The sequence below is a fragment of the Pongo abelii genome, chromosome 1, assembly GCF_028885655.2.
Source record: "Pongo abelii isolate AG06213 chromosome 1, NHGRI_mPonAbe1-v2.0_pri, whole genome shotgun sequence".
Classification (NCBI taxonomy): Eukaryota; Metazoa; Chordata; class Mammalia; order Primates; family Hominidae; genus Pongo; species Pongo abelii.
In genome coordinates this window covers 185,954,777-185,981,561 of record NC_071985.2, presented here as the reverse complement: position 1 = coordinate 185,981,561, position 26,785 = coordinate 185,954,777, and the positions used below count along the sequence as shown (strand labels likewise).

The following is a 26,785-nucleotide window of genomic DNA, read 5'->3' as shown; positions in this document are numbered from 1 at the left end:
ATCTTGAACTTTCTTATCTCGGTTACACTGCTTCTTCTGAAAGGCTACTCATATCGCTTACCTAGAGTTTTTGCCCTCAGAAACACATTTAGTTGGAGTTTAGGTTCATGATAATTCAATCAAATTATTGTGAATAATTCTCAAATACAGTTTTACTAAAATACAGCATACTAAACATAGTTTGCTTCTTGTGTTGAATTAACTATCAAGTTGTCAATGAATCGCACCTTTAAAGCTGAACTGAAGTCATCTACACTGTGAACTATCATTTCTCTTGAACAAAGTTCTTGAGTATGAACTTTGCATGGAATCAAAAAGTCCCCAGGAAGAGAAGCAGTAGGGGTTATTTCTAGGCATTCAGGTACTTCTCGACCAGGATCAAAGCGATCTACTGTCAATGTTACACCTTCTTCATCTGTAGAACAAAAATAACAGCTATTATATAGCATACTAATTAAAAACATAAAATCAACCAAGCAAGACTACATTATAGCAAAGCACTTTGTTCATACCAATAGTACACTAAACTCTTAAATACTAAACTAAACTCTTACAGTAAACTAAACTCTTATAAACGTATGCTAAAGTCTTACTTGCTTATATATATTGATCCATCTGACCAGATAGTGAACTCTGTAATTAACAGTTTTACTCATCTTCATATCCTTTAATTAGCAAAGAAAATTAGCACAAAGCAAATACAATAGTTGGCCGAATCGATAAATTCTATTGCAGTCATACAAGTCATTTTAAAAAATGTTTTCTTGTACTGATGGAGTCTTACTATGTTATGCAAGCTGGTCTTAAACTCCTAGGTTCAAGTGATCCTCCCACTCTAGCCTCCCAACGTTCTGGGATTACAGGAGTGAGCACTGGTCCATTTTTAAAAGTGTTTTACCTTCGTCTACTGTCAGAGAACCAAGTAAAAAGCATGATGAATTTTTTTTATTCTGCTTAGCATGACGATAAGCAAGTCGGATGGTCTTTTCAGTCACCACAAGCTTTGGATTTCTGAAAAACAACAAGTCTTTTACAAATATGGTAGACCTCATTTCTTAAAAAAAACCCTCCTGCCATAAAATGCTGTCTAAATTATAACACACATTTTAAAAAATGTACAGAAAGATCATTGTCAGGAAATCCCAGGGTCAAAGGCAGGGGATAGGGAGGGCCACTTGGAAACTAGAATGGCAATAAACAGACACTGAAACTATAGTTGTTCTCCAGGCATTTTGTTAACTTTATGAACCTCAGCAGGTAGGTCTCCTGTTTTTGTAAGTAAATTTTGATTGAAATAGTCACATCTATTTCTTTACATACTGTGTATGGGCTTCAGATATAATTAGCATTACAGTAGTGCCCCCTATCTCTGGGAGACATGTTCCAGACCCCCAGTGGATGTCTGAAACCGCAGATAGTAACAAATCCTATATATACTATGTTTCTTCCTATACATACATATCTATGATAAAGTTTAATTTATAAATTAGGCACAGTAAGTGATTAACAAGAATAATTAATAATAGAATAATTTTAACAGTATACTGTAAAAAAGTTGTGTGAATATAGTCTGTCTCTCAAAATACCTTATTGTATTATACTGTGGGTAACTGAAACCATGGAAAGTGAAACCATGTATAAAGGGGGGAAACTACTGTATTGAATACCAAATATAGTATGATTTAAATGTTTTAAAAAATGTAAAAGGAAAACCAAAATATAAGCCAGGAATAAGATACTATGAAAAAAGACCAGGCAAATTTGAATTAAAAAACCATACAGAACTTAAAGAAATAAAAAATATAATTTGTAAAAATTCAATAAGTTATATAATTAACTGGGTATAGGTACACAAATGTTTATTGTTATTCTATTAACTATGCATATATACTATAAGTATCCTTTCATATATATGGTACACCGCCACATTTAAAAAACCTAAATGAGGGCCGGGAGTGGTGGCACACGCCTGTAATCCCAGCACTTTGGGAGGCTGAGGCAGGTGGATCACCTGAGGTCAGGAGTTCGTGACCAGCCTGACTAACATGGTGAAACCCCATCTCTACTAAATACAAAAAAATTAGCCAGGCGTAGTGGCGCATGCCTGTAATTCGAGCTACTTGGGAGGTTGAGACAGGAGAATCACTTGTACGTGGGAGGCGGACGTTGCAGTGAGCCGACATCATGCCATTGCACTCCAGCCTGGACAACAAGAGCAAAACTCCTCTCAAAAAAAAAACAACCAAACTTAAATGAACAGGTTAGATGGCAGCTAAGCACAGCTAAAGAGAAAATAAGCAGACTTGAAAAACAAAGGAAACTGCTCAAAATGTACAGAAAGACAACAACAACAAAAAACAGGACTAATCATTATTTAGTTGAACTTCCATAAGACTCTCCCTATTTTTGTCAACGATACCACCCTTCTCTGCCAACTAGTGTTGAACCTTAATACTTTCTGACTTGTATCTTTCCTTCAGTTCCTCTATTCAGTCAATCATCAAATACCACAAATTATTTATTCAAAACACCTTGTTTCATTCTTTCCTCTTGATCTGAATACAGCTACATTGCTCTAAGTCCTTATAATGTATAATAGATGCCATTTATGAAATACTTTCTATTCCAGGCACTGTGACAATTGCTTTACAGAGTCTTATTTAACCCCTACAAGAGAACTGTGAAACTGGTATTATTATAGTCATTTTATAAATAAGGAAACTGATCCTTGGCTACTTTACTGAGGTTGCATAAATAAGTACTAGAATCAGGATTTGATTCCCTAGGCAGTCTGCTCCAGTTACTGGACCGTTTTTTTTTTCTTATTTTGTTTTTTTTTACTTTGTATTTTAATTTTTTATTGAGACAAGGTCTCACTTTGTTGCCCAGGCTGGTTTCAAACTCCTGACTTCAAGCAATCCTCCTGCCTCAACCTCCCAAAGTGCTGGGGTTACAGGTGTGAGCCACCGCACCCAGCCCAGTTATAGCACCTTAAACCATTACAACATACACCTGTGTGATTACAGAAAAGCATCTTGAAGCTAGGCTGACTCAAGGCTCTCCCCACCATAATCTATCCTTCTTAGAATACTACTTTTAACAAGTAACTCTTATGTACAAAACCTCAGTAGATCTATTTTCTATTACTTTACACCTAAACTTTCTTGTCTTTCTGTCAAGGTCCTGGATGTAACCACAAGATTTTATATTCCTTCTAATCTGATCCACTCAAAAACTGGTTCAGACTTCTCAATGTTCTACAAAGACACCATGCTGACATAATAAAAAGCACTTTCAGTTTTTATTATATTTCATCTCTTTTGAATTCCTACAATATGCAGAATTTGCAGAAAACTGGGAAGATAAGATTATCTCTCAAAAGTACAAGGAACAGATGTTAAGAAGCAGCAGAAGGAAAATTTTGCCTGAGGGGAGCTTCTAAAAGAAAAGTAAAGAAAAATGAATAATTGGTCATAGTAATCAACTTTGCCTTATACATCTTTCTATTACTCTTGTTTATACTGGTTTGATTTGAAAAGAAGAAACATGTTATACCTATAGTAACTGAGATGTAAGTAGATGAAATCTCCAGTTGGCGTTGGGTTCCAAAGTGCACATTTTGATGGAGGAAAGTAGAAAGGTACCATCCTGCTTGAAGGAAACCTTTTGAAAAAACAACGTAACATTAAAGCACAAGGAATAGCAAACTTGGTAGACATTTGCTAGGAAACAACTAACTATCCTTAAGGTGATGGTATTTTCAGACTACTTTTGTAATTTTCAAAGTTTATATATATATATATATATATATATTTTTTTTTTGAGACAAAGTCTCACTCCATCACCCAGGCTGGAGCGCAGTGGCGTGATCTCAGCTCACTGCAACCTCTGCCTCCCGGGTTCAAGCAATTCCCCTGCCTGAGCTTCCTGAGTAGCTGAGATTACAGGAGTGCGCCACCACACCCGGCTACTTTTTGTATTTTTAGTAGAGACGGGGTTTCGCCATGTGGGCCAAGCTGGTCTCGAACTCCTGACCTCAAGTCATCCACCTGCCTCAGCCTCCCAAAGTGCTAGGATTACAGGCATTAGCCACTGTGCCTGGCCAAAAAATACTTTTTTATTTTTTGAGACGGATTCTCACTCTGTCACCCAGGCTGGAGTGCTGTGGTGCAATCTCGGCTTACTGCAACCTCTGCCTTCCAGGTTGAAGCGATTCTCCAGCCTCAGCCTCCCAAGTAGCTGGGACTACAGGCGCATACCACCATGCCTGGCTAATTTTTTGTATTTTTAGTAGAGACAGGGTTTCACCGTTAGTCGGGATGGTCTCGATCTCCTGACCTCATGATCAGCCTGCCTCAGCCTCTCAAAGTGCTGGGATTACAGGCATGAGCCACCATGCCCGGCCTTTTTTTTTTGTTTTTCAGACGGAGTCTTACCCTGTTGCCCAGGCTGGAGTGCAATGGCGTGATCTCAGCTCACTGCAACCTCCACCTCTGGGTTCAAGTGATCCTCCCACCTCAGCCTCCTGAGTAGCTAGGATTACAGGCGCCTGCCAACACACGCAGGTAATTTTTTGTATCTTTAGTAGAGACGGGGTTTCACCATGTTGGCCAAGCTAGTCTCAAACTCCTGACCTCATGATCCACCCGCCTCAGCCTCCCAAAGTGCTGGGATTACAGGCGTAAGCCACCGCGCCCGGCCCAAAAAATACTTTTTAAAAAAGAAAATTCACTTGTAACTCTACTACCAGGAGAATAGGCGCTCAAAATTTGGCTTATTTGTCCTTTTTTATCTATGCATATGTAAATTTATATATACACAAGCTTTTAAAAAAGAACAAGACAATCCTACAAAATCGCTTTTAAGTAACAGAAAAATGAGTATAAATCATAAATTTACATTTAAATTTAAACTAAAATCTTTCTTTTCTTTTCTTTTTTTTTTTTTTTTTAAAGAGCAGGGCCTTGCTCTGTTGCCCAAGCTGGAGTGCAGGGGCTCAGTCATAGCTCACTGCAGCCTTAAACTCCTGGGCTCAAGGGAGCCTCTCAAGCAGCTAGGACCACAAATGTGCACCACCACATGAGGTTTACTTTTGTATTTTTTGTAGACACAGGGTCCCACTATGTTCCCCAGGCTGGTCTTGAACTCATGGTTTCAAGCAATCTTCCCACCTTGTCCTCCCAAAGCACTGGGATTATAGGCATGAGCCATGGCTCCTGGCCTAAAATCTGTCTTTCTGAACTGATTTCCAGATAATTGTTAGATAATACCCAACAGTTATGAAAAGCAAAAAAACTTAATAAATTCTTAATTATTTTCCAGTGTTTCCAAATTTGGTATTTTGGAATACCAAAATACAGCACAAGTTTAATTATTGAAGCATCAAAAGGACATAATTATAAATAATTTCTCAACAAAGATGCCAGGGGCAGTGTAAAGCAAGGTTTCAATATTAAATCATATAGGGTACCATCAAAAACTTTTCATTTTACATGAGTGTATAACACGAGAAAACCACAATAAGAAAAAGACCACTAACGGGGCCAGGCCCGCTGGCTCACACCTATGTCAGCACTTTGGGAGGCCAAGGCGGGCGGATCACTTGAGGCCAGGAGTTCAAGACCAGCCTGGCCAACATGGGGAAACCCCGTCTCTACTAAAAGTACAAAATTAGCCAGGTGTGGTGCCACGCGCCTCTAGTCCCAGCTAGTTGGGAGGCTGAGGCATGAGAATCAGTTGAACCCAGGGGGAAGAGGTTTCAGTGAGCCAAGATCATGCCATCCCACTACAGCTTGGGTGACAAGAGCGAAAGTCCATCTCAAAAACAAACAAACAAACAAACAAACAAAAAATTAGCTGGACTTGGTGGCACACGCCTGTAATCCCAGTTACTCAGGAGGCTGAGGCATGAGAATTGCTTGAATCAGGGCAGCGGAGGTTGCAGTGAGTTGAGACCGCACCGCAGCATTCCAGCCTGAGTGACAGAGTGAGACTCTGTCTTGTTGCGGGAAGTCAGGGACCCCAAACGGAGGGACTGGCCAAAGCCATGACAGAAGAACGTGGATTGTGAAGATTTTATGGACATTTATTAGTTCCCCAAATTAATACTTTTCTAATTTCTTATGCCTGTCTTTACTGCAATCTCTAAACATAAATTGTAACGATTTCATGGACACTTATCACTTCCCCAATCAATACCCTTGTGATTTCCTATGCCTGTCTTTGCTTTAATCTCTTAATCCTGTCAGCCGAGAAGGATGTATATCGTCTCAGGACCCTGTAATAATTGCGTTAACTACACAAATTGTACAGCATGTGTGTTTGAACAATATGAAATGTGGGTACCCTGAAAAAAGAACAGGATAATAGCAATTGTTCAGGGAATAAGAGAGATAACCTTAAACTCTGACCGCCGGTGAGCCGGGCAGAACAGAGCCATATTTCTCTTCTTTTAAAAGCAAATGGGAGAAATATCGCCGAATTCTTTTTCTCAGCATGGAATGTCCCTGAGAAAGAAAATGCGCACCTAGGGGTAGGTCTCTGAACTGGCCCCGCCGGGGCGTACCTGTCTCTTATGGTCGAGATTGCAGAGATGAAATAAACTCCAGTCTCCCATAGCGCTCCCAGGCATATTAGGAAGAGGAAATTCCCACCTAATAAATTTTAGTCAGACCGGTTCATCTCAAAACCCTGTCTCTCGATAAGATGTTATCAATGACAGTGGTGCCCAAAACTTCATTAGCAATTTTAATTTCGCCTCAGTCCTGTGGTCCTGTGATCTCGCCCTGCCTCCACTTGCCTTGTGATATTCTATTACCCTGTTAAGTACTTGATGTCTGTCACCCACACCTATTCGTATACTCCCTCCCCTTTTGAAACTCCCTAATAAAAACTTGCTGGTTTTTGTGGCTTGTGGGGCATCACAGATCCTACCAACGTGTGATGTCTCCCCCGGAAGCCCAGCTTTAAAATTTCTCCCTTTTGTACTCTGTCCTTTTATTTCTCAAGCCAGCTGATGCTTAGGAAAATAGAAAAGAACCTACGTGATTATCGGGGCAGGTCCCCTGATACTGTCCCAAAAAACAAAAAAAAGAAAAAAGAAAAAGACAATGGAAGAAAAAAGAGAATAAATTTCTGTCATTTGCAACAACATGGTTAGAACTGGAGATCACCATGTTAAGTGAAATAAGCCAGGAACAGAAATACAAACTTCACATGTTTTTGCTTATTTGTGGGATCTAAAAATCAAAACAATGGAACTCATGGACACAGAGAGTAGAAGGATGGTTACCAGAGGCTGGGAAGAGTAGTAGGGGTTGGGTGAGAAGTAGACACAGTTAATGGGTTTAAAAAAAAAAAAAAAAAAAAAAACAGAAAGAATGATTAAGACCTATTATTTGATAGCACAGCAGGGTGACTATAGTCAATAACAACTTAAAAGTAATAAATAATAACATTTAAAAATAATTAGGCTGGGCACAGTGGCTCACACCTATAATCCTAGCACTTTGGGAGGCTAAGGTGGGCAGATCACTTGAGGTCAGGATTTCAAGACCAGCCTGGCCAACATGGTGAAACCCCGTCTCTACTAAAAATACAGAAGTTAGCTGGGCATGGTGGCGCACGCCTGTAATCCCAGCTACTCGAGTGGCTGAGACACGAGAATCACTTGAACCCAGGAAGCAGAGATTGCAGTGAGCCGAGATGGCGCCACTGCCCTCCAACATGGGTGACAAAGTGAGACTCTGTCTCCAAAAAAATAAAAATAAAAATAAAAATAATTAAAAGTGTACAGCTGGATTGTCTCTAACACAAAAGATAAATGCTTAAGGGGATGGATACCCTATTTCCCATATGTGATTATTACACATTGCATGCCTTATAAAAATATGTCATATACCCCATAAATACATACACCATGTACCCACAAAAATTTAAATTTTTTAAATTAAAAACAGAATACGCTGAACTTGTTACACAACTGTACCCTTCTAAGAATAGAAGACAAAATTTTTCTGTCAACATGGGGTTTCCCCATGTTGCCCAGGCTGATTTTGAACTCCTGAGCTCAAGCGATCTGCCCACCTCAGCCTCCCAAAGTGCTACGATTACAGGCATGAGCGACCTTGCCCACCGACAAATTTTCAAATAAGAGATGGCAGGGGGGTAGAACACAAGGGCCAAAATTAAAGCAAAAGGAATATGATAGCCTCCTTGGGTCATGTTTCCCATTATCTTCATTAAGAACATCTGGCACAAAGAAAGACATTACAGAGAATAAAGGCGACCCATGAATGCAATTCTAGTTTGGAAGAAAAAAAAAATTCACACGTCAGCATTAACTGTTGTTCCTTAGGGGAAAAAAGAGCAATAAATGATCCAAAGAGCCAAACAATACAAGCTGATTTGCCCAGTCCCCATAGTAACGACAGACTGAGAAAAATGGAAGACAGGTGGCAAGCTCCTACTTCACATGACAAAGGCTTAGGAACATCTGAGGAAACTTGGTATACCTAATGTGAAATTATTCCCATCAAGGAATTAGTATTTGTAAGAGGGAAGGAACCCAACCACTTTCCCACTTTTCTAGAAAGTAAACAAACACCGATGTAATTTTTAGCCTCCTAAGTTCAGGTACTATTTCCCATCAATATAGATCTATGTTATGAAAATAATTGAAGGAGGGATGAAACTAGTATTTACTGAGTGCCTATTACGTACTAGACCCTTTAGTTTAGTAATCTCATTCAACTCCACACAATAATCTTCTGTGAGACAGAGATTACCATCCTCATTTTACAGATAAAGAACTGAGGCTTAGTTAATTAACTTGATCAAGGTCACCCACCTAACAAGCGGTAGAGCTGGGATGTGAACCCAGAATTTCCTGATTCTAAAGATTATATTCTTTTTTCTCTTTCAACCTACCTTCCCAAGTTATGTGAACAGCTGTAAGACAAATATTTGTAAATATACTTCTATACCTGGTATTCATCTGGGGCCGTGCAAAAGGATATACAGGCTCCATGATGTCTGGTGAATGATTTCTTTAATTTCAAATCCTCAGTATCCTAAAGAATTAAAGAGAATATGACTAATGAATGATAAAAACAAAGAAGAAAAATATGATTTAACCACATATTAAAATTACAGGCAAAATTAGATTACTTACATGAAGTGTGACTATAGATTAATAAGATTAAATGCTTGTAGATTCTGCCAATCATTTTCATATGTTAGAGTCATTCTGCCAATAAATTACTGTTAATATTTATTCTAGGCGGCAAATCTACCAATATATCTATCCCTTAAGGAAAGCTCGGATTCTGCCCCAAAACCTTTGTATCAACTTAGTGAGCTCGGTAGGGCAGGTAGTATCAAATGTATGAGATTTTGACCAAAATTCTTACAACCCTCATAAAACCATAAAGCAGCAGAAAAAAATGATTTGGGCTAGATATTTATTTGGGGCCTATAATGAAGTCATTAAAGAACCTTCATTGGAAAAAAAACAGTACTGCATGCATTCCCACAAACTGACTTGTGTCAGTGAAAAATCAGTGTTCTTTTTTTTTGAGACGGAGTCTTGTTCTGTCGCTAGGCTGGAGTGCAGCGGTGCGATCTCAGCTCACTGCAACCTCCGCCTCCCGAGTTCAAGCGATTCTCCTGCCTCAGCCTCCTGAGTAGCTGAGACTACAGGTGCGCACCACCATGCTCAGCTAATTTTTGTATTTTTAGTAGAGATGGGGTTTCACCATGTTGGCCAGGATGGTCTCAATCTCTTGACCTCGTGATCTGCCCACCTTGGCCTCTCAAAGTGCTGGGATTACAGGTGTGAGCCACCACGCCCAGCCCAGTATTCTTTTTTAACTCCACATGCTCTCTCTGGGTACTCTCCTCCACTCCCATTGCTTCTACACCTACTTATCTATAGCAAACTTTTAGCTCCACCTCTCTTCTGAGTTTCAAATCCATTTTCTTTTCTTTCTTTCTTTTTTTTTTTTTTTTTTGAGACAGGGTCTCACTCTAGCCCAGGCTGAAGTAGTACAGTAGTGCAATCTCAGCTCACTGCAACCTCCACCACCTGAGCTCAGGTGATCCTCCCACCTCAGCCTCCTGAATAGCTGGGACCACAGGCATTCATCACTGCACCCGGCTAATTTTTTTGGATTTTTTGTAGAGATGGGGTTTCGTCACGTTGCCCAGGCTGGTCTCGAACTCTTGGACTAAAGCAATCCATCCGCCTTAGCCTCAAAAAGTGCTGGGATTACAGGCATTTGCCACCATGCCCAGATGTTTCAAATCCATATTTCTAACTGCCCACTGGACAGTTCCATCTAAGTATTATTGAAGCAAAACACAGACCTCGTAGTCCTTTCTTTAGAGTTCAGTATGTCCTATATTCTTTCAAGCCTTAGAGTTCTTTAGGTCCTGCACATTCTGTATCAATTCTAGGAAAAAGAAACTGTCTAAGGCCAGGTGTGGGAGCTCATTCCTGTAATCCCACCACTTTGGGAGGCCGAGGTGGGTGGATCACCTGAGGTGAGGAGTTCGAGACCAGCCTGGTCAACATGGTGAAACCCCGTCTCTACTAAAAATACAAAAATTAGCTGGGCATGGTGGTGCACACCTGTAATCCCAGCTAGTCAGGAGGCTGGGGCAGGAGAATCACTTGAACCTGGGAGGCGAGGTTGCAGTGAGCTGAGATCATCCCACTGCACTCCAGCCTGGGCAAGAGAATGAGCCTCTGTCTCACTCTGTGTGAAGCAAGATAAAGGAGAAAAGGATTATTAATCCAGGTGCAGAGATTATTTAGAAGAGACTTTTTAGATAAAGTCAGAGGCTGAAAATCCTACTGAAAATGCTCTTATACCTTGTTCAAGCAGAGAAAAATGTGCTTCTAATAAAATTGACTAGGCCGGGCACGGTAGCTCACACCTGTAATCCCAGCACTTTGGGAGGCCGAGGTGGGTGGATCACGAGGTCAGGAGATCGAGACCATCTTGGCTAACACGGTGAAACCCCGTCTCTACTAAAAATACAAAAAATTAGCAGGGTGTGGTGGCGGGCACCTGTAGTGAACCCGGGAGGCGGAGCTTGCAGTGAGTGGAGATTGCGCCACTGCCCTCCAGCCTGGGCGACAGAGCGAGACTCCGTCTCAAAAAAAAAAAAAGGTGACTAAACAGTCCTTCTTAAAAATATCTGGACTTAAAAGGTTTAATGCAGCTTCCACAGAATGCAGGCTTTAAATCCTAAAACCCTTCCTTAGTACTTGGTTGTCATGGATAACAGTATTCACATGGATAACTGTAACTTTACAAAGTATAAAAAGTGCCAATTTTTTCTTCATTAAACAGAAGTGTCTTAAAATGCGCTATTTGTGTTTTATTCCTTTATTCATTTGGGTGAAAAGATGGATAATGTTGATTTCTTATTTTAAAACAATACACATAAGGTAGTTTCATTCTGTCAGTGTTGTACAAGCAATTAAAGGTAATAAAACTAAAACCACACATCTATACCTAGCAAAACATATTCTCAGGTAAAGTCATCATCGTGTACAATAGAAACGTTCAAATCATCCTCACCCCTTCTTCCATATAAATTATCTTTCCATACCCACCACCTTAGTTGCTAACTTCATCAACTCTCACCAGACTTACGGAAAAGTCCCCATAATGCTGCTAGAAGAGTGTTTCCATATAAATCTGATCAAATTATTCTCCTGCTTTAAAAGTCAATGGCTCATGTCAGGGGTGGTGGCTCATGCCTGTAATCCCAGCATTTTGGGAGGCCGAGGCGGGTGGATCACCTGAAGTCAGGAGTTCGAGACCAGCCTGGCCAACATGGTGAAACCCCGTCTCTACTAAAAATACAAAAATCAGCCGAGCGTGGTGGCGTGTGCCTGTAATCCCAGCTACTACGGAGGCTGAGGCAGGAGAATCGCTTGAACCCGGGGGACGGAAGTTGCAGTGAGCCGAGATCACGCCACTTCACTCCAGCCTGGGCCAAAGAGTGAAACTGCGTCTCAAAAATAAAAATAAAAATAAATTTTTTTAAAAAGCCGATGGCTCTTCTTTACATACAGAATAAAGGATCCTCACAATCCAGCCCCACTCTATTATTCCAACCTTAACCCCCCCATCCACTCATCCTACATTCCAGTCAAACTGAACTACTTGCAGTGCCCCGGTTTCAATATCTGCACAAGATGCCCCCCTTAACTTGGAATGCCCTAGTAAACCCCCGCCATCCCTCACAATCCAACTCGAATGTCACTTCCTCTGTGAAACCTTCTCCCAGACACCGTGGCGATGGTACTATACTGTCTGTTCTCACACGCATAGCATTCTCGCACTTTGCTGTTTACAGCATGAACTTCAAACATTAACTGATCCCTTACTACGTAGCAGAGTGTGAGCCAGAAATTGTGAGGATGCAAGAGCGAGCATTCAAGGTTTCAGTCCTCAAGAAATTCCCACCGTAAAAACAACTTTAAATGTGCAAACCTCTTTCACATACCTCAGCTCAGATGATACCCAAAGATTTCATGGACTGCTTAATTTCTCCCACTAGCTCCCCTTCTCGTCATCTGCTCCAGGATCCTGGAGGGCGGAACCCACTACAGGGCTTCGAATGTTACCCACCAACCTTCCCAGGGCCCCGCTGCCGCCCCTCAAGGGGGAACCAGGAGCACAAGGCTCCACTTACCGCAACTTCCGCGGAGCTGAGGTCTGTTTGCAGGGTAGGAGCGGGAGCCGGCTCCAGGGAGCGCCACCGCCGACTCCGGCCCCGCCTCTGGGACGTTGGGGTCGCGGGAACTGCGGCGGCAAACACAAGCTCGCGAAACCGAAGGCCGCGCCACGCCTGCTGACTGGTCAGAAACCCCGCCAGTCAGGGAGCGGGGGTGGTGCTAGAGAGACGCGCACGGTCGCCGTTGCGCATTGGTGTGCCAACCAATCAGCGCCCCGCACTGGTTCCGCGCTTGACCAATCCCAAGTCTTCTTGGAGAACTGCGGGCGCCACCGGCGCTCCAGGATCAAGGTTCCGAGGATTTAAACCTTTCATTTCGTCAACGGTTAAGTTCCGGGGCGGGGTAGGCTTTCCGCAAGCGCAATGGAAAGCGCAGTTAGGTAGACGGAGGAGCGAAAGGTAGATGAAGCCGGAAGTGCTCTATAAGACGATCATCGGTCGGCGACTGGAAGCGAACACCTAAAGAACAGTTTCCAAACTCTTTACCTGAAAGCACAAAAGACAAGAAATTAGAGTTATTCCAGTTTCTTACTTTTTAAATTTTTATTCTAAAATTTACGTTTTTAATTTTTCCTTTTTGTGATCACTTATCCTCAACTTCTAGATTTCTTCCAGTTTCTTTCCTAGGAAGCCATCTGTTTTAGTGACATAATTTTTTTTTTTTTTTGAGGTGGAATCTCACTCTGTCGCCCAGGCTGGAGTGCGATGGCGCGATCTCGGCTCACCGCAACCTCGCCTCCCGAGTTCAAGCGATTCTCCTGTCTCAGCCTCCCAATTAGCTGGTATTACAGGCGTCCACCACCCACCACCACGCCCGGCTAATTTTTTTTTTTTTTTGAGACGGAGTCTCGCTCTGTCGCCCAGGCTGGAGTGCAGTGGCGCGATCTCGGCTCACTGCAAGTTCCGCCTCCTGGGTTCATGCCAGTCTCCTGCCTCAGCCTCCCGAGTAGCTGGGACTACAAGCGCCCACCACGCCCGGCTAATTTTTTGTATTTTTAGTAGAGACGGGGTTTCACCGTGTTAGCCAAGATGGTCTCGATCTCCTGACCTGGTGATACGCCCACCTTGGCCTCCCGAAGTGCTGGGATTACAGGCGTGAGCCACCGCGCCCGGCCTAATTTTTGTATTTTTTAGTAGAGACGGGGTTTCACCATGTTGGCTAGGCTGGTCTCGAACTCTTGACCTCAAGTGATCTACCCGCCTCGGCCTCCCAAAGAGCTGGGATTACAGGCATGAGCCACCAGGCTGGGCCAAAATTTGTATTTATTAATTTATTGATTGATTGAGACGGGGTCTTGCTCTGTCGCCCAGGCTGGAGTGCAGTGACGCTATCTCAGCACACTGCAACTCACTGCACACTGCCTTCCAGGTTCAAGCAATTCTCCTGCCTCAGCCTCCGGAGTAGCTGGGGTTACAGGCAAGCACCACCACGGCCGGCTAGTTTTTGTATTTTTAGTAGAGACCAGGTTTCACCATGTTGGGCACCGGGCTGATCTGGAACTCCTGACCTCAAGTGATCTGCCCACCTTGGCCTCCGAAACTGCTGGGATTACAGGAGTGAGCCACAGCCCCCAGCAAAGTAACATAAAAATTTTAAATTCCCGTTGAGTAGAAGAAAAGAATGTGACTTAAATTTATAAACCATATATGCCTATCTCTACAACTAGCATTGATATTATATATAGTATTGATATTTTATGTATTTATATACAGTCAGCCCTCTATCAGTGGGTTCCATATCCACAGATTCAGCCAACCGCAAATGGAAATATTCGGAGGGGAAAAAAACAAAATAACAACAATAAAAATAATACAAATCCAGTCTGGGCAACATGGCAAAACCCCATCTCTACAAAAAATACAAAAAAATTGCCAGGCATGGTGTCATATGCCTGTAGTCCTACTACTTGGGAGGCTGAGGTGGGAGGATGGCTTGAGCCGGGGAGGCAGAGGTTGCAGTGAACTGAGATTGTGCCATTGCACTCCAGCCTGGGTGACAGATCAAGACCCTGCCTCAAAAATAATAATACAAATAAGACACACATGTTGGGTGCGGTAGCTCCTGCCTGTAATCCCAACACTTTGCAAGGCCGAGATGGGAGGATCGCTTGAGGCCAGGAGTTCAAGACCAGCCTGGGCAATATAGCAGCACCCTGTCTCTACAGAAAATTTAAGAATTAGTGGGGTGTGGTAGTACAGGCCTGTAGCCCTAGCTACTGGGAAGGCTCAGGTGGGAGGAATGCTTGAGCCCAGGAGTTTGAGGCTGCAGTGAGCTATGATTGTACCACTGCACTCCAGCCTGGGTGACAGAGCGAGACCCTATCTCTGAAATAATTTAAGTTAAAACTATAACCACTTTGACTGGGCATGGTGGCTCATGACTGTAATCCCAGCACTTTGGGAGGCTGAGGCGGGTGGATCACCTGAGGTTAGGAATTCAAGACCAGCCTGACCAACATGGAGAAACCCCGTCTCTACTAAAAATACAAAATTAGCCAGGTGTGGTAGCACATGCCTGTAATCCTAGCTACTAGGGAGACTGAGGCAGGAGAATCGCTTGAACCCGGGAGGCGGAGGTTGCGGTGAGCCCTGAGATCGCGCCATTGCACTCCAACCTGGGTGACAAGAGTGAAACTCCATCTCAAAAAAAAAAAAAAAAAAACACCTATAACTACTTTTTACATAGCATGTACACTGTATTAGGTATTATACAATGTGTTAGGTACTATACAATTAGTTATTATGAGTAGTCTAGAGATGATTTTTTTTTTTGAGACAGGGTCTCACTCTGTCACCACAGACTCAACTTCTGGCCGAAGTGATCCTCCACTTCAGCCTCCCTAGAAACTGAGACTACAGGCACATGCCACCATGCCCAATTAATTTTTGTTTTAAGATGATTTAAAGTATAAGGATGACTGTACATTGGTTATATGCAAACACTATGCCATTTTATATAAAAGACTTGAGTATCTGTGGGCCAAATTTGGTATCCCTGGGGTTCCTGGAACCAATCCCCCATGGATACAGAGGGAAGACTGTTTATATTTTATTAATATTCCTTTGATAATTTATAATTATTTCCACAGCTAATGTGGTAATAGTGCTTTCTCCACCAACAGATATTATTTCTCAGAATAATATCTGATATTATTCTCCTAACAGCCAAAGTAGAGACGTGTTATCCCTATTTAACAAGAGATGAAATGTGTTAAGATCCCACAGCTAGTTAGTGCAGAGACAGGATTTGAAATGTCACTTATTTTGCTCAACACTCCACTTTTGTTAGTTTCCTGAGCAATATGGAAATATCTTAAAGTCTGAGCTGTATTTGTAGGCTGCTGTGGTCAGAATAAGCAGCTACCCTTTTAAGAGAGTGAAAACACTATTCTGAAAAATGTATCAAACTAGCAAAGAAATATGTGCTCTAAGACCAGGTGCAGTGGCTCATGCCTGTAATCCCAGCACTTTGGGAGGCTGAAGCGGGTGGATCACCTGAGGTCAGGAGTTCAAGACCAGCCTGACCAACATGGTGAAACACTATCTCTACTAAAAATACAAAAATTAGCTGGGTGTAGTGGTGGGCGCCTGTAATCCTGACTACTAGGGAGGCTGAGGCAGGAGAATCACTTGAATTTGGGAGGCAGACGTTGCAGTGAGCCGAAATCACAACACTGCACTCCAGCCTGGGCAACAGAGTGAGACTACATCTCCAGAAAAAACAAAAAAGAAAGAAAAAAATATGTGCTCTGTAGAGCATCATTCTCTGATTTCCTGAAAAAATTCTTGGCATCTAGGGCGCAAATTTTAAGGGGAATGATGGTCAGTTCCTGAGCTCTAGTGTGAGAACAGGAAGGGCCTCAGACAGCCATGCATGTCTGACAAACTGTTGGCCAGCCCAATAAGGAGCTCCAGAGCAAAGATTGCCCATTACTGGAGTCCCACATTAGGCAGAAATGGCTAGGCCCTAGAATTCTTGCTGTGCCTAATCATTGCCTGAGGCTTCCAAGAAAGAACAAGCACCAAAGCTAAGGCAGATTCCAAAGGCCACAGCAGAGGCTGTCAGGCAACTGCAGTCTTTGCAGCTGACTGGAAAGTTCTTTCTGGAAAGAGATCTAAGTCATTGAGATCATTGACACATCTCAATGACTGCCATTGGGTACATGAAGTGCAAAGGCCCTGAGTTACATGGGAAGCCTTTGGAAGATTTCTGGCGCTGGGGCTGAAGTACGGTGGTATGATCTCAGCTCACTGCAATCTACAACTCCTGGGTTCAAGTGATCAACCCTGCCTCAGCCTCCGAGTAGCTGGGATTATAGGCACCCGCCATTACGCCCAGCTCATTTTTTGTATTTTTAGTAGAGACAGGGTTTCACCATGTTGGCCAGGCTGGTCTCAAACTTCTGACCTCGTGATTCGTCTGCCTCGTCCTCCCAAAGTGCTGGGATTACAGGCGTGAGCCACCACCCCCGGCCTGGAAGATTTTATATACAGGACTGACATAATCTGATTTTAGGTTTTTGTTTGTTTTGTTTTGTTTTGTGAGATGGAGTCTTGCTCTGTTGCCCAGGCTGGAGTGCAGTGGCACCATCTAGGCTCACTGCAACCTCCGCCTCCCAGGTTCAAGCATTTCTCGTGCCTCAGGCTCCCGAGCAGCTGGGAATACAGGCCCATGCCATCACGCCCAGCTAATTTTTGTGTTTTTGGTAGGGACAGATTTTCACCATATAGGCCCGGCTGGTCTCAAACTCCTGACCTCAGGCAACCCTCCCGCCTCAGCCTCCCAAAGTGCTGGGATTACAGGCGTGAGCCACTGCGCCTGGGTGAGGCTATGATTTTAGGTTTTAAAAGGACAATTGATTGCTATATTGAGAATAGACTGGGGCAAGGGCAGAGATGCAAGGGGACCAGTTAAAAAACTGCTGCAATAACTTAGAAGAGAGATTGATGGTGGCTTGGACCAGAATGGTAGCAATGGAGGTGGTGAGAGGTTATTGTATTCTGGATATATTTTGAAGGAATAATCAATATGATTTGATCCTAGATTGAATTTAGCATGTAAAAGAAAGGAACTCTGTGTCGGCTTCTCATGTTTATGATTTTCTTTAAAACTACTTTGATATTAGAAAGAGAAATGTAGTATGAGTTAGATAAAAAGGAAGGGGTGAGCATAACACATAACCCCCCACTCCTTAGGTGTGGGCTGCACATAATGATATTTCTTCAAAGTGTATAGTATTGGGTTGGGGGAGAAAGGCAGAGGGAGGAAAGTGACTTTACAATGGGAAAACCTGACAAACACTACTTCAGGTGGGTCATCAAGCCAACCTCAATAGTTATGCTGATAGTAGGTACACTTCTTTGTTTCCTTTTTTTGTTTTTTAGAGACAGTGCCTTGCTGTTGCCCAGGCTGGAGTGCAGTGGCACAATCATAGCTCACTGCAACCTCAACCTCCTGGTCTCAAATGATCCTCCTACCTCAGCCTCCAAGTAGCTGAGACCACAGGAGGGTGCCACCATGCCCAGCTTTTATTTTTTTCTTCAGTAGCAAGTATTCTCTCTATATTGTCCAGTCTGGTATTGAACTACTAGCCTCAAGTACTGGGCCTCCAAAGTGCTCAGATTCCCAAAGTGCCGGGATTGCAGGCGTGAGCCACAGCACCCAGTCTACTATGCACACTTGATACGATGTGATTAAAATGGCACTTTAGGCTGGGCACGGTGGCTCATGCATGTCATCCCAGCACTTTGGGAGGCCGAGGCAGGCGGATCACCTGAGGTCAGGAGTTCGAGATCAGCCGGACCAACATGGAGAAACCCCGTCTCTACTAAAAATACAAAAAATTAGCCAGGCGTGGTGGCACATGCCTATAATTCCAGCTACTCGGGAGGCTGAGGCAGGAGAATTGCTTGAACCCGGGAGGCGGAGGTTGTGGTGAGTAGAGATCATGCCATTGCACTCCAGCCTGGGCAACAAGAGCGAAACTCCGTCTCAAAAAAAATGGCACTTTAGGCCAGAGGCGGTGACTCACGCCTGTAATCCCAGCACTTGGGGAGGCTGAGGTAGGTGGATTACTTGAGGTCAGGAGTTCAAGACCAGCCTGGCCAACAAGGAAACCCCGTCTCTACCAAAAAATATAAAAATTAGCCGGATGTGGTGGCATGCACCTGTAGTCCCAGCTACTCAGGAGGCTGAGGTGGGAGAATCGGTTGAACCCGGGAGGCAGATGTTGCAGTGAGGCGAGATCATACCACTGCACTCCAGCCTGGGCGACAGAGTGAGATTCTGTCACAAGAAAAAAGCAAGGGGCACTTTATCTCTGTGGTCTTCCTCCCATTAACCTATAACCTTATATTATCCTGAGAAAGAAAAATTCTAATAGTGAGGAATCCTGTAAAATGCCTGACCTGTACTCCTCAAAACTGTTAAACTCATCAAAAACAAGGAAATTCTGAGAAACTGTCAGAAGTCAAGAGAAGCTTAAAGAGATATGATAACTAAATGTAATGTGATACTGTGGATGGGATCACAGACCGAAAAAAACCTCATTAGGTAAAAACTAAGAAAGTCTAAATATAGACTTTAGTTAATAATAATGTACCAATATTTGTTCATTAACTGTAACAAATGTACCTACGATACTAATATAAGATGTTAATAATATGAAAAACTGGGTGTAGGGTATGGAACTTCTGTACCATGTTCTCAATTTTTCTATAAATATAAAACTTCTAAAAAAATAAAGTATAGCCCGGTACACTCACTTGCGTCTGCAGTCCCAACACTTTGGGAGGCTGAGGTGGGTGGATTGCCTGAGCCCAGAAGATCAAGGCCAGCCTGGGAAACATAGTGAGACTCCATCTCTATTCATTATAAAATATAAAATAATTTTTAAAAAACAAACAAAAATCCTTCCATTAAGAGACAATAGCCAAAAAAAAAAGTGTTTTAGAGGCAAATTTTTTTTTTGAAACGGAATCTTGCTCTGTTGCCCAGGCTAGAGTGCAGTGGCTGGACCTCAGCTCACTGCAACCTCTGCTTCCCAGGTTCAAGCAATTCTCCCTGCCTCAGGCTCCCAAGTAGCTGGGATTACAGGTGCCCGCCACCACACCTGGCTAATTTTTGTATTTTCAGTAGAGACGGGGTTTCAGGATGTTGGCCAGGCTGGTCTCGAACTCCTGACCTCAGGTGATCCACCCACCTCGGCCTCCCAAAGTGCTGGGATTACAGGTGTGAGCCACCGTGCCTGACTGAGGCAAATTCTTAGGATTAAAAAAATTAAAGAGTCTATTACGAAGAAAAAAGGAAAGTACAAGGTGAGAGCTGAGGCATATGCTAATCTTTTGAACAACTAAAAAGCATGTCTTCCTTTTTGCTTAGTAATAACACAAATACCAATGAGAATTCAATTAAACATTTTATTAACACTGGACTTTTTTTGTATGGAGTCTCGCTCTGTCTCCCAGGCTGGAGTGCAGTGGCACGATCTCGGTTCAAGCAATTCTCTCTGCCTCAGCCTCCCAAGTAGCTGGGATTATAGACACCTGCCACCACTCCCAGCTAATTTTTGAATTTTTAGTAGAGACAGGGTTTCACCATTTTGGCCAGGCTGGTCTCGAACTCCTGACCTTGTGATCTGCCTGCCTCAGCCTCCCAAAGTGCTGGGATTACAGGCATGAGCCACCATGCCTGGCCTACCACTGGACTTCTAAGCAGGATATGCATTTAACGCTATGCATAAATACTTTTTGACTGAAATGAAAATTATTGACTTCATTTTAGGATAGGAATGATTCAGCGTTATATTTAGGAGAGCTTGGAAGTGACTAAAGAGCTTATTTCCCCAGATGTTTTCTTTTTTTTTTTTTTTTGAATTATAATGCAATAATCAATAGCTTTGGGGATCTGACCCCAATTCTGCCATTTAATTTCTCTGAGATTGATTTTCCTCATTTGCATATTGTACATTATCATAAAAAAGAGTTAATGCATAATGAGTGTGAAAGTTAAAGGGGCCACCCATATATTATTATTAGTCTAGGTGTACTGGCAATTGACATTATTAATAAATGAGCAACACATTGCCCTGTGTTCAAAGAGATTAAGGGAACTGATTTGTTAAATCAGAAAGAGAATAAGGGCTGGGCGCAGTGGCTCACATCTGTAATCCCGGCACTTTGGGAGGCCGAGGTGCGCAGATCACCTGAGGTCAGGAGTTTGAGACCAGGCTGACCAACATGGTGAAACCCTGTCTCCACTAAATATACAAAAAAATTAGCCAGGCATGGTGGCAGATGCCTGTACTCCCAGCTATTCGGGAGGCTGAGGCAGGAGAATCTCTTGAACCCGGGAGGGGAGGTTGCAGTGAGCCGAGATCGCGCCACTGCAGTCCAGCCTGGGCAACAGAGCGAGACTCCGTCTCAAAAAAAAAAAAAAAAATTAGCCAGGCGTGGTGGCACATGCCTGTAGTCCCAGCTACTCGGGAGGCTGAGGCAGAAGAATCGCTTGAACCTGGGAGGCCAAGGTTGCAGTAAGCCGAGATTGCGCCACTGCACTCCAGCCTGGCGACAGAGCGAGACTCCATCTCAAACAAAAAGAAAGAGAATTAAGTTTAATGGAATAAAATCTACAAATGCTATACCAAGGACCTACTATACACTAAGCTTTGTGCTAGCTGGTATGGGGAGTTGAAAGGACGTGATAAGCATAGAACAGGGAAGGCACAATTTTATAGGCTGTGTAATAAGAGGTAATTACCCAAAGCAAATATGAATAATTGTTAGATGACAGGCCAGTTTAAGTAGACTGAAGATATACCATGCTAGTCTTTGATCTCTGTTTATATATATTTATGTGTCATTTCTTTTTTTCTCTTTTTTTTTTTTTTTTTTTTTGAGATGGAGTCTTGCTCTGTCACCCAGGCTGGAATGCAATGGCGCCACCTTGGCTCACTGCAACGTTCGCCTCCCGGGTTCAAGCAATTCTCCTGCCTCAGCCTCCTGAGTAGCTGGGATTACAGGCACCCACCGCCACGCCCAGCTAATTTTTGTATTTTCAGTAGAGACGGGGTTTCACCATGTTGGTCAGACTGGTCTCAAACTCCTGACCTCAGCTGACCCACCCGCCTCGGCCTCCCGAAGTGCTGGGATTACAGGCGTGAGCCACACTGCACCTGGCCATTTATGTGTCATTTCGAGACACTGTGGAATTGCTATTACTTTTGGCCCTTACAGAGAAAAGCTACTGGTTTTATTTTTTAAATTTCCAAGTTCTTTAGTTTGCTTCACAGATAACCATTTCCAGTTTGTCATTTTTTTAAAAGTATGAATTTGTTGCATAAACAATGTTATAACAAGAAAAAAATCATAAAAGGAAAAATTCATCCAGAATTCTATATTCTAACTGCTGTAGACTGAATATTTGTGTTCCCCACAAAATTCATATGTTGAAGTCCTAACCCCTAATATGATAGTAAGTAGCTGGAGCCTTTGGGAGGTGATTAGGTCATGATGGCAGAGCCTTCATGAATGGGATTAGTACCTTATAAAAGAAACCTCCAGAGAGCTCCCTTGCTGCTTTCTTCCCTGTGAAGTCACACGGAGAAAATGGCTGTTTATGAACCAAGATAGCAGGCCCTCACTAGATACCAAATCTGCCAGCTCCTTGATCTCTAACTTCCTAGCTTTGAGAGCTGTGAAAAATAAATTTCTGCTGTTTATAAGCTACCTGTTTATGGTATTCTGTTATAGCAACCCAAAGACATCAATTGTTTTTCCTTATTCCTTTTCAGTCCCTGTCCACATGACATGGTCTTTATGATTAGACTAAGTAAATGTTCAGTGCTATAAACCCTGATGGTGCCTGCTAACAGACTGGCTATGGGGATTAAAGAGCTATTGTTATCACCAGGAACAGGGAAGCTGGAATCTGTTATTTCTCCTCTTCCTGGTTCTGTTACTTATTACTGTACTGTTTCTCCAAACACCCAACTTTCCCTTTCTCAATTTACACTTCTAAGCTAAATTGTACTACTGATTTTTAAAAACAACTACAGCTTTGCTTTTAAGACACATATTTTTATTTTATTTATGTCTATTTTTTTAAAAAAGATGGGATCTCTCTCTGTCACCCAGGTGGGAGTGCAGTGGCAAGATCTCAGCTCACTGCAGCTTCAACCTCCTGGGCTCAAGTGATACTCCCACTTCAGCCCCCTCTCCGCCCCAAGTAGCTGGGACTACAGGCGTGCGCCACCACACCAGGCTAATTTTTGTATTTTTTGTAGAGATGGGGTTTCGCCATGTTGCCCAAGGTGGTCTCAAACTCCTGAGCTCAGGAGATCTACCTGCCTTGGCCTCCCAAGGAGTGCTGGCATTACAGGTGTTAGCCACTGCACCCAGCCTTAAGAAACATATTTTTAAAGAAGATTGCTAATCTGTCAACTTAGGCCAAATTCCTTTTAGACACTTAAAAATCTTAGGAGCAGCAACAATTACAATTTATGTCTCAAGTCATGTTGACTTATTTTACTTATTTTTTAAAGTTTGGATTATTTGGAATGAATACAATGATCAAATATCACATATTGGTAAATTCTCTAAAAGTATTTACTAAACTGAGCTAATGGACCATCATCCTGATTTTGCAGACAAAGAAAGTGCAGGTATAACCAACCTACCTAAGCTTCTAAAGTTAGCAAAGATGCTGTAAATTCAGCTAAAGACAGTCAGTCTCCCTTCACTGGTCTGCCTGCAGTTCTGCAGTATGAAGCTAAGCTCAGCTGACAAAGTCACTCCCAGGAGAGCAGTCATATTGTCTGCTGCCAGATTTGTCACATCACATTTTTTTTTTTTTTTTGAGATGGGCTGGGCGCGGTGGCTCAGAGATGGAGTCTCACTCTGTCACCCAGGCTAGAGTGTAGTGGCATGATCTCTTCTCACTGCAACCTCCACCTCCTGGGTTCAAGCAATTCTCCTGCCTCAGCCTCCCAAGTGGCTGAGATTACAGGTGTCTCACCACTCCCAGTTAATGTTTGTATTTTTATTAGAGATGGGGTTTCACCATGTTGGTCAGGCTGGTCTCGAACTCCTGACCTCAGGTGATCCACCCACCTCAGCCTCCCAAAGTGATGTGATGTGGGCCAGGAGTGGTGGCTCACGCCTGTAATCTCAGCACTGGGAGGCCAAGGTGGGCGGATCACCTGAGGTCAGGAGTTCGGGACCAGCCTGGCCAACATGGTGAAACCCCATCTCTACTAAAACACAAAAAATTAGCTGGGTGTGGTGGCGTGAGCCTGTAGCCCCAGCTACTGGGGAGGCTGAGGCAGGAGAATTGTTTGAACCTAGGAGACGGAGGTTACAGTGAGCCGAGATTGTGCCATTGTATTCCAGCCTAGGTGACAGAGCGAGACTGCATCTCCAAAAAAAAAAAAAAAAAATACTATGTTTCCCTGAACTAATGTTCAGAATCTTTGAGAACAGGTCCTTTGATAAAGCCTCACAACAATAACCAAGGAAATCTGAGTAGCAGGGACCTTCATTTTAGAAACTCTATTAAGTATCAGGTTATGCAATGTACTAAGCATCACTCCAGGAAATAGATTACAATATAATAGACAGCTATGAAGGCCTGAAGACAAAGCATGCACCTGCTTGCTTAAGAGAGTGAATCATGTAACAATAACACACGGTCATGCTCTTAGTTCAATGCTGTACATAGAGTAATCAGACAGAGTCCCTTCCTTCATAGAGCTCTAAATCTAGTGTGGAGATACCCAAAACAACATAGGCCTACAACAGAAATAACAAGGGACATGGTGGGGGAGGGTAGAAGCACAAAAGAGGTGCACCTAACCCAGTCTTGGGAGGTTGGTTTTTTTTTTTTTTTTTTTTTTTTTTTGAGATGGAGTTTCGCTCTTGTTGCCCAGGCTGGAGTGCAATGGCGTGTGCCTGTAATCTCAGCTACTTAGGAGGCTGAGGTTGCAGTGAGCCGAGATCGTGCCACTGCACTCCAGTCTGGGCGACAGAGCCAGATTCTGTCTCAATCAATCAATCAATTTTTCAAAAGAGATGGGGTCTCACCATCTTGCCCAGGCTTGTCTTGAACACCTGAGCTCAAGTGATCCTCCTGCCTTGGCCTCCTAAAGTGCTGGGATTACAGACATGAGCCACCATGCCCAACTTTTTTTTTCTTTTTCTTTTTTTTTTTTTTTTTTGAGACAAGGTCTCACTCTGTCATCCACGCTGGAGTGGCATGATCACGGCTCACTGCAGCCTCAACCTCCCGGGCTCAAGCAATCCTCCTGCCTCAGCTTCCTGAGTAGCTGGGATCACATCTGTCTAATTTTTCTAATTTTTTCTAAAGACAAGGTCTCACTAGTTTGCCCAGGCTCAAGCTGAATTCTGAAACATGAATATAACATAGGCAGCAAAGGGGAGTAGTCAAGGCTGGGAAAATGAAAGTATGGGAACAGATATCTATCTCTAAGAGGCAATTATGATAAATAGGATTGATGAATGGTGACAAAGCTTATTTCTTAATCCCCTACAAAGGGTGCTAGGAACATAGATATACCGTGGGGATAGTATGCAGGTACTGAATGTATGTGAAAAGACCTAAGGTACTCAATGATAAACATCTATGGGTAAGGGTGGGTTTTAAGGATAGCTCTTGCTATACATCTTTCTGAGATCAGTCTTCTAGTCTGTAATATAACATATTTTGACAGGATTTTTGTGAGTATGGAACTTTTCATAGAGTCAGTGTTGTATAGAAATGCAAATTTTAAAGTCAAACATGCTGAATTTGAACTTGACTTTGTCATCTATTGCCTTGTGGGGTTTTTTTGTTGTTTATTTTTTTTTTTTGAGATGGAGTTCCACTCTTGTTGCCCAGGCTGAAGCGTCATGGTGCGATCTTGGCTCACCGCAACCTCCATCTCCCAGGTTCAGGCGATTCTCCTGCCTTAGCCTCCCGAGTAGCTGGGATTACAGGCACCCCGCCACCACACCTGGCTAATTTTGTATTTTTAGTAGAGAAAGGGTTTGGTCAGGTCAGGGTTTGGTCCAAGTTGGTCAGGCTGGTCTCAAACTCCCGACCTCAGGTGATCCACCTGCCTCAGCCTCCCAAAGTGCTGGGATTACAGGCGTGTGGTGAGCCACTGCGCCTGGCATTGCCTTGTGGTCCTGGCTCTATGTAAAATGATAGTACTAACTTCACAGCATTATGAGAATTTCATAGGCAAGGCAAGGCTGATATTTAACTAGTACCCAACTGGAAAGGCTGTATTGGTGATTAAAATATTGAAACACGCGGGGCATGGTGGTTCACGCCTGAAATCCCAGCACTTTAGGAGGCTGAGCTGGGTGGATCACTTGAGCCCAGGAGTTTGAGACCAGCCTGGGTAACATGGCAAAATCCTGTCTCTACAAAGAATAGAAAAATAAGCGAGGCATGGTGGTGCACACCTGTAGTCCCAGCTACTCAGGAGGTCAAGGCTAAAGTGAGCTGTGATGCGCCACTACACTCTAGCCTGGGCAACAGAGTTAGACCTCGTTTCAAAAATAAAGAAACAACAAAAATATTGAAACATTTACATATGAGTTGGCATATAGCTACTTCCCTAAGCACTTCCAGTGTTCTCCAACTCTCCCCTGGGACACACTGGACCTCCCCACAATCTAGCAATTAGAAGATATCTGAGGCCAGGTGCAATGGCTCACACCTGTAATCCCAGCACTTTGTGAGGCCAAGGAGGGCAGATCACCTGAGGTCAGGAGTTCAAGACCAGCCTGACCAACATGGCAAAACCCTGTCTCTACTAAAAATGCAAAATTAGCTGGGCATGGTGGCGCATGCCTGTAATCCCAGCTACTCAGGAGGCTGAGGCAGGAGAATTGCTTGAACCTAGGAGGTGGAAGTTGCAGTGAGCTGAGACTGCGCACTATACTCCAGCCTGGGCAACAAGAGTGAAAGTGTGTCTCAAAAAAACAAACAAACAAAAAAGACAGCACAGAAATCTTTACAGGTATTCTG

At 43.1% G+C, this 26,785-nt stretch overlaps 1 protein-coding gene across 7 annotated transcripts in view; it reads right to left on the bottom strand.

Moving 5' to 3' along the window:
• Positions 1-26,785, bottom strand: part of STIL (STIL centriolar assembly protein) — an 81,379-nt gene that overhangs the window by 48,974 nt on the left and 5,620 nt on the right. For 4 of the 7 annotated variants that reach the window (XM_054535079.2, XM_054535091.2, XM_063712569.1 and 1 more), the window contains exons 2-6: positions 12,712-13,239; positions 8,985-9,071; positions 3,556-3,663; positions 899-1,011; positions 228-415 (exon numbers count right to left, since the gene is read on the bottom strand). In XM_054535079.2, coding sequence (XP_054391054.1) covers positions 228-415; positions 899-1,011; positions 3,556-3,663; positions 8,985-9,028 — 453 coding nt within the window. In that variant the 5' untranslated portion in view covers positions 9,029-9,071; positions 12,712-13,239. Of the gene's footprint in view, positions 1-227; positions 416-898; positions 1,012-3,555; positions 3,664-8,984; positions 9,072-12,522; positions 12,675-12,711; positions 13,240-26,785 lie in introns of those variants that run through there. The other 3 variants (XM_063712575.1, XM_063712579.1, XM_024237065.3) reach the window with 2 other exon arrangements.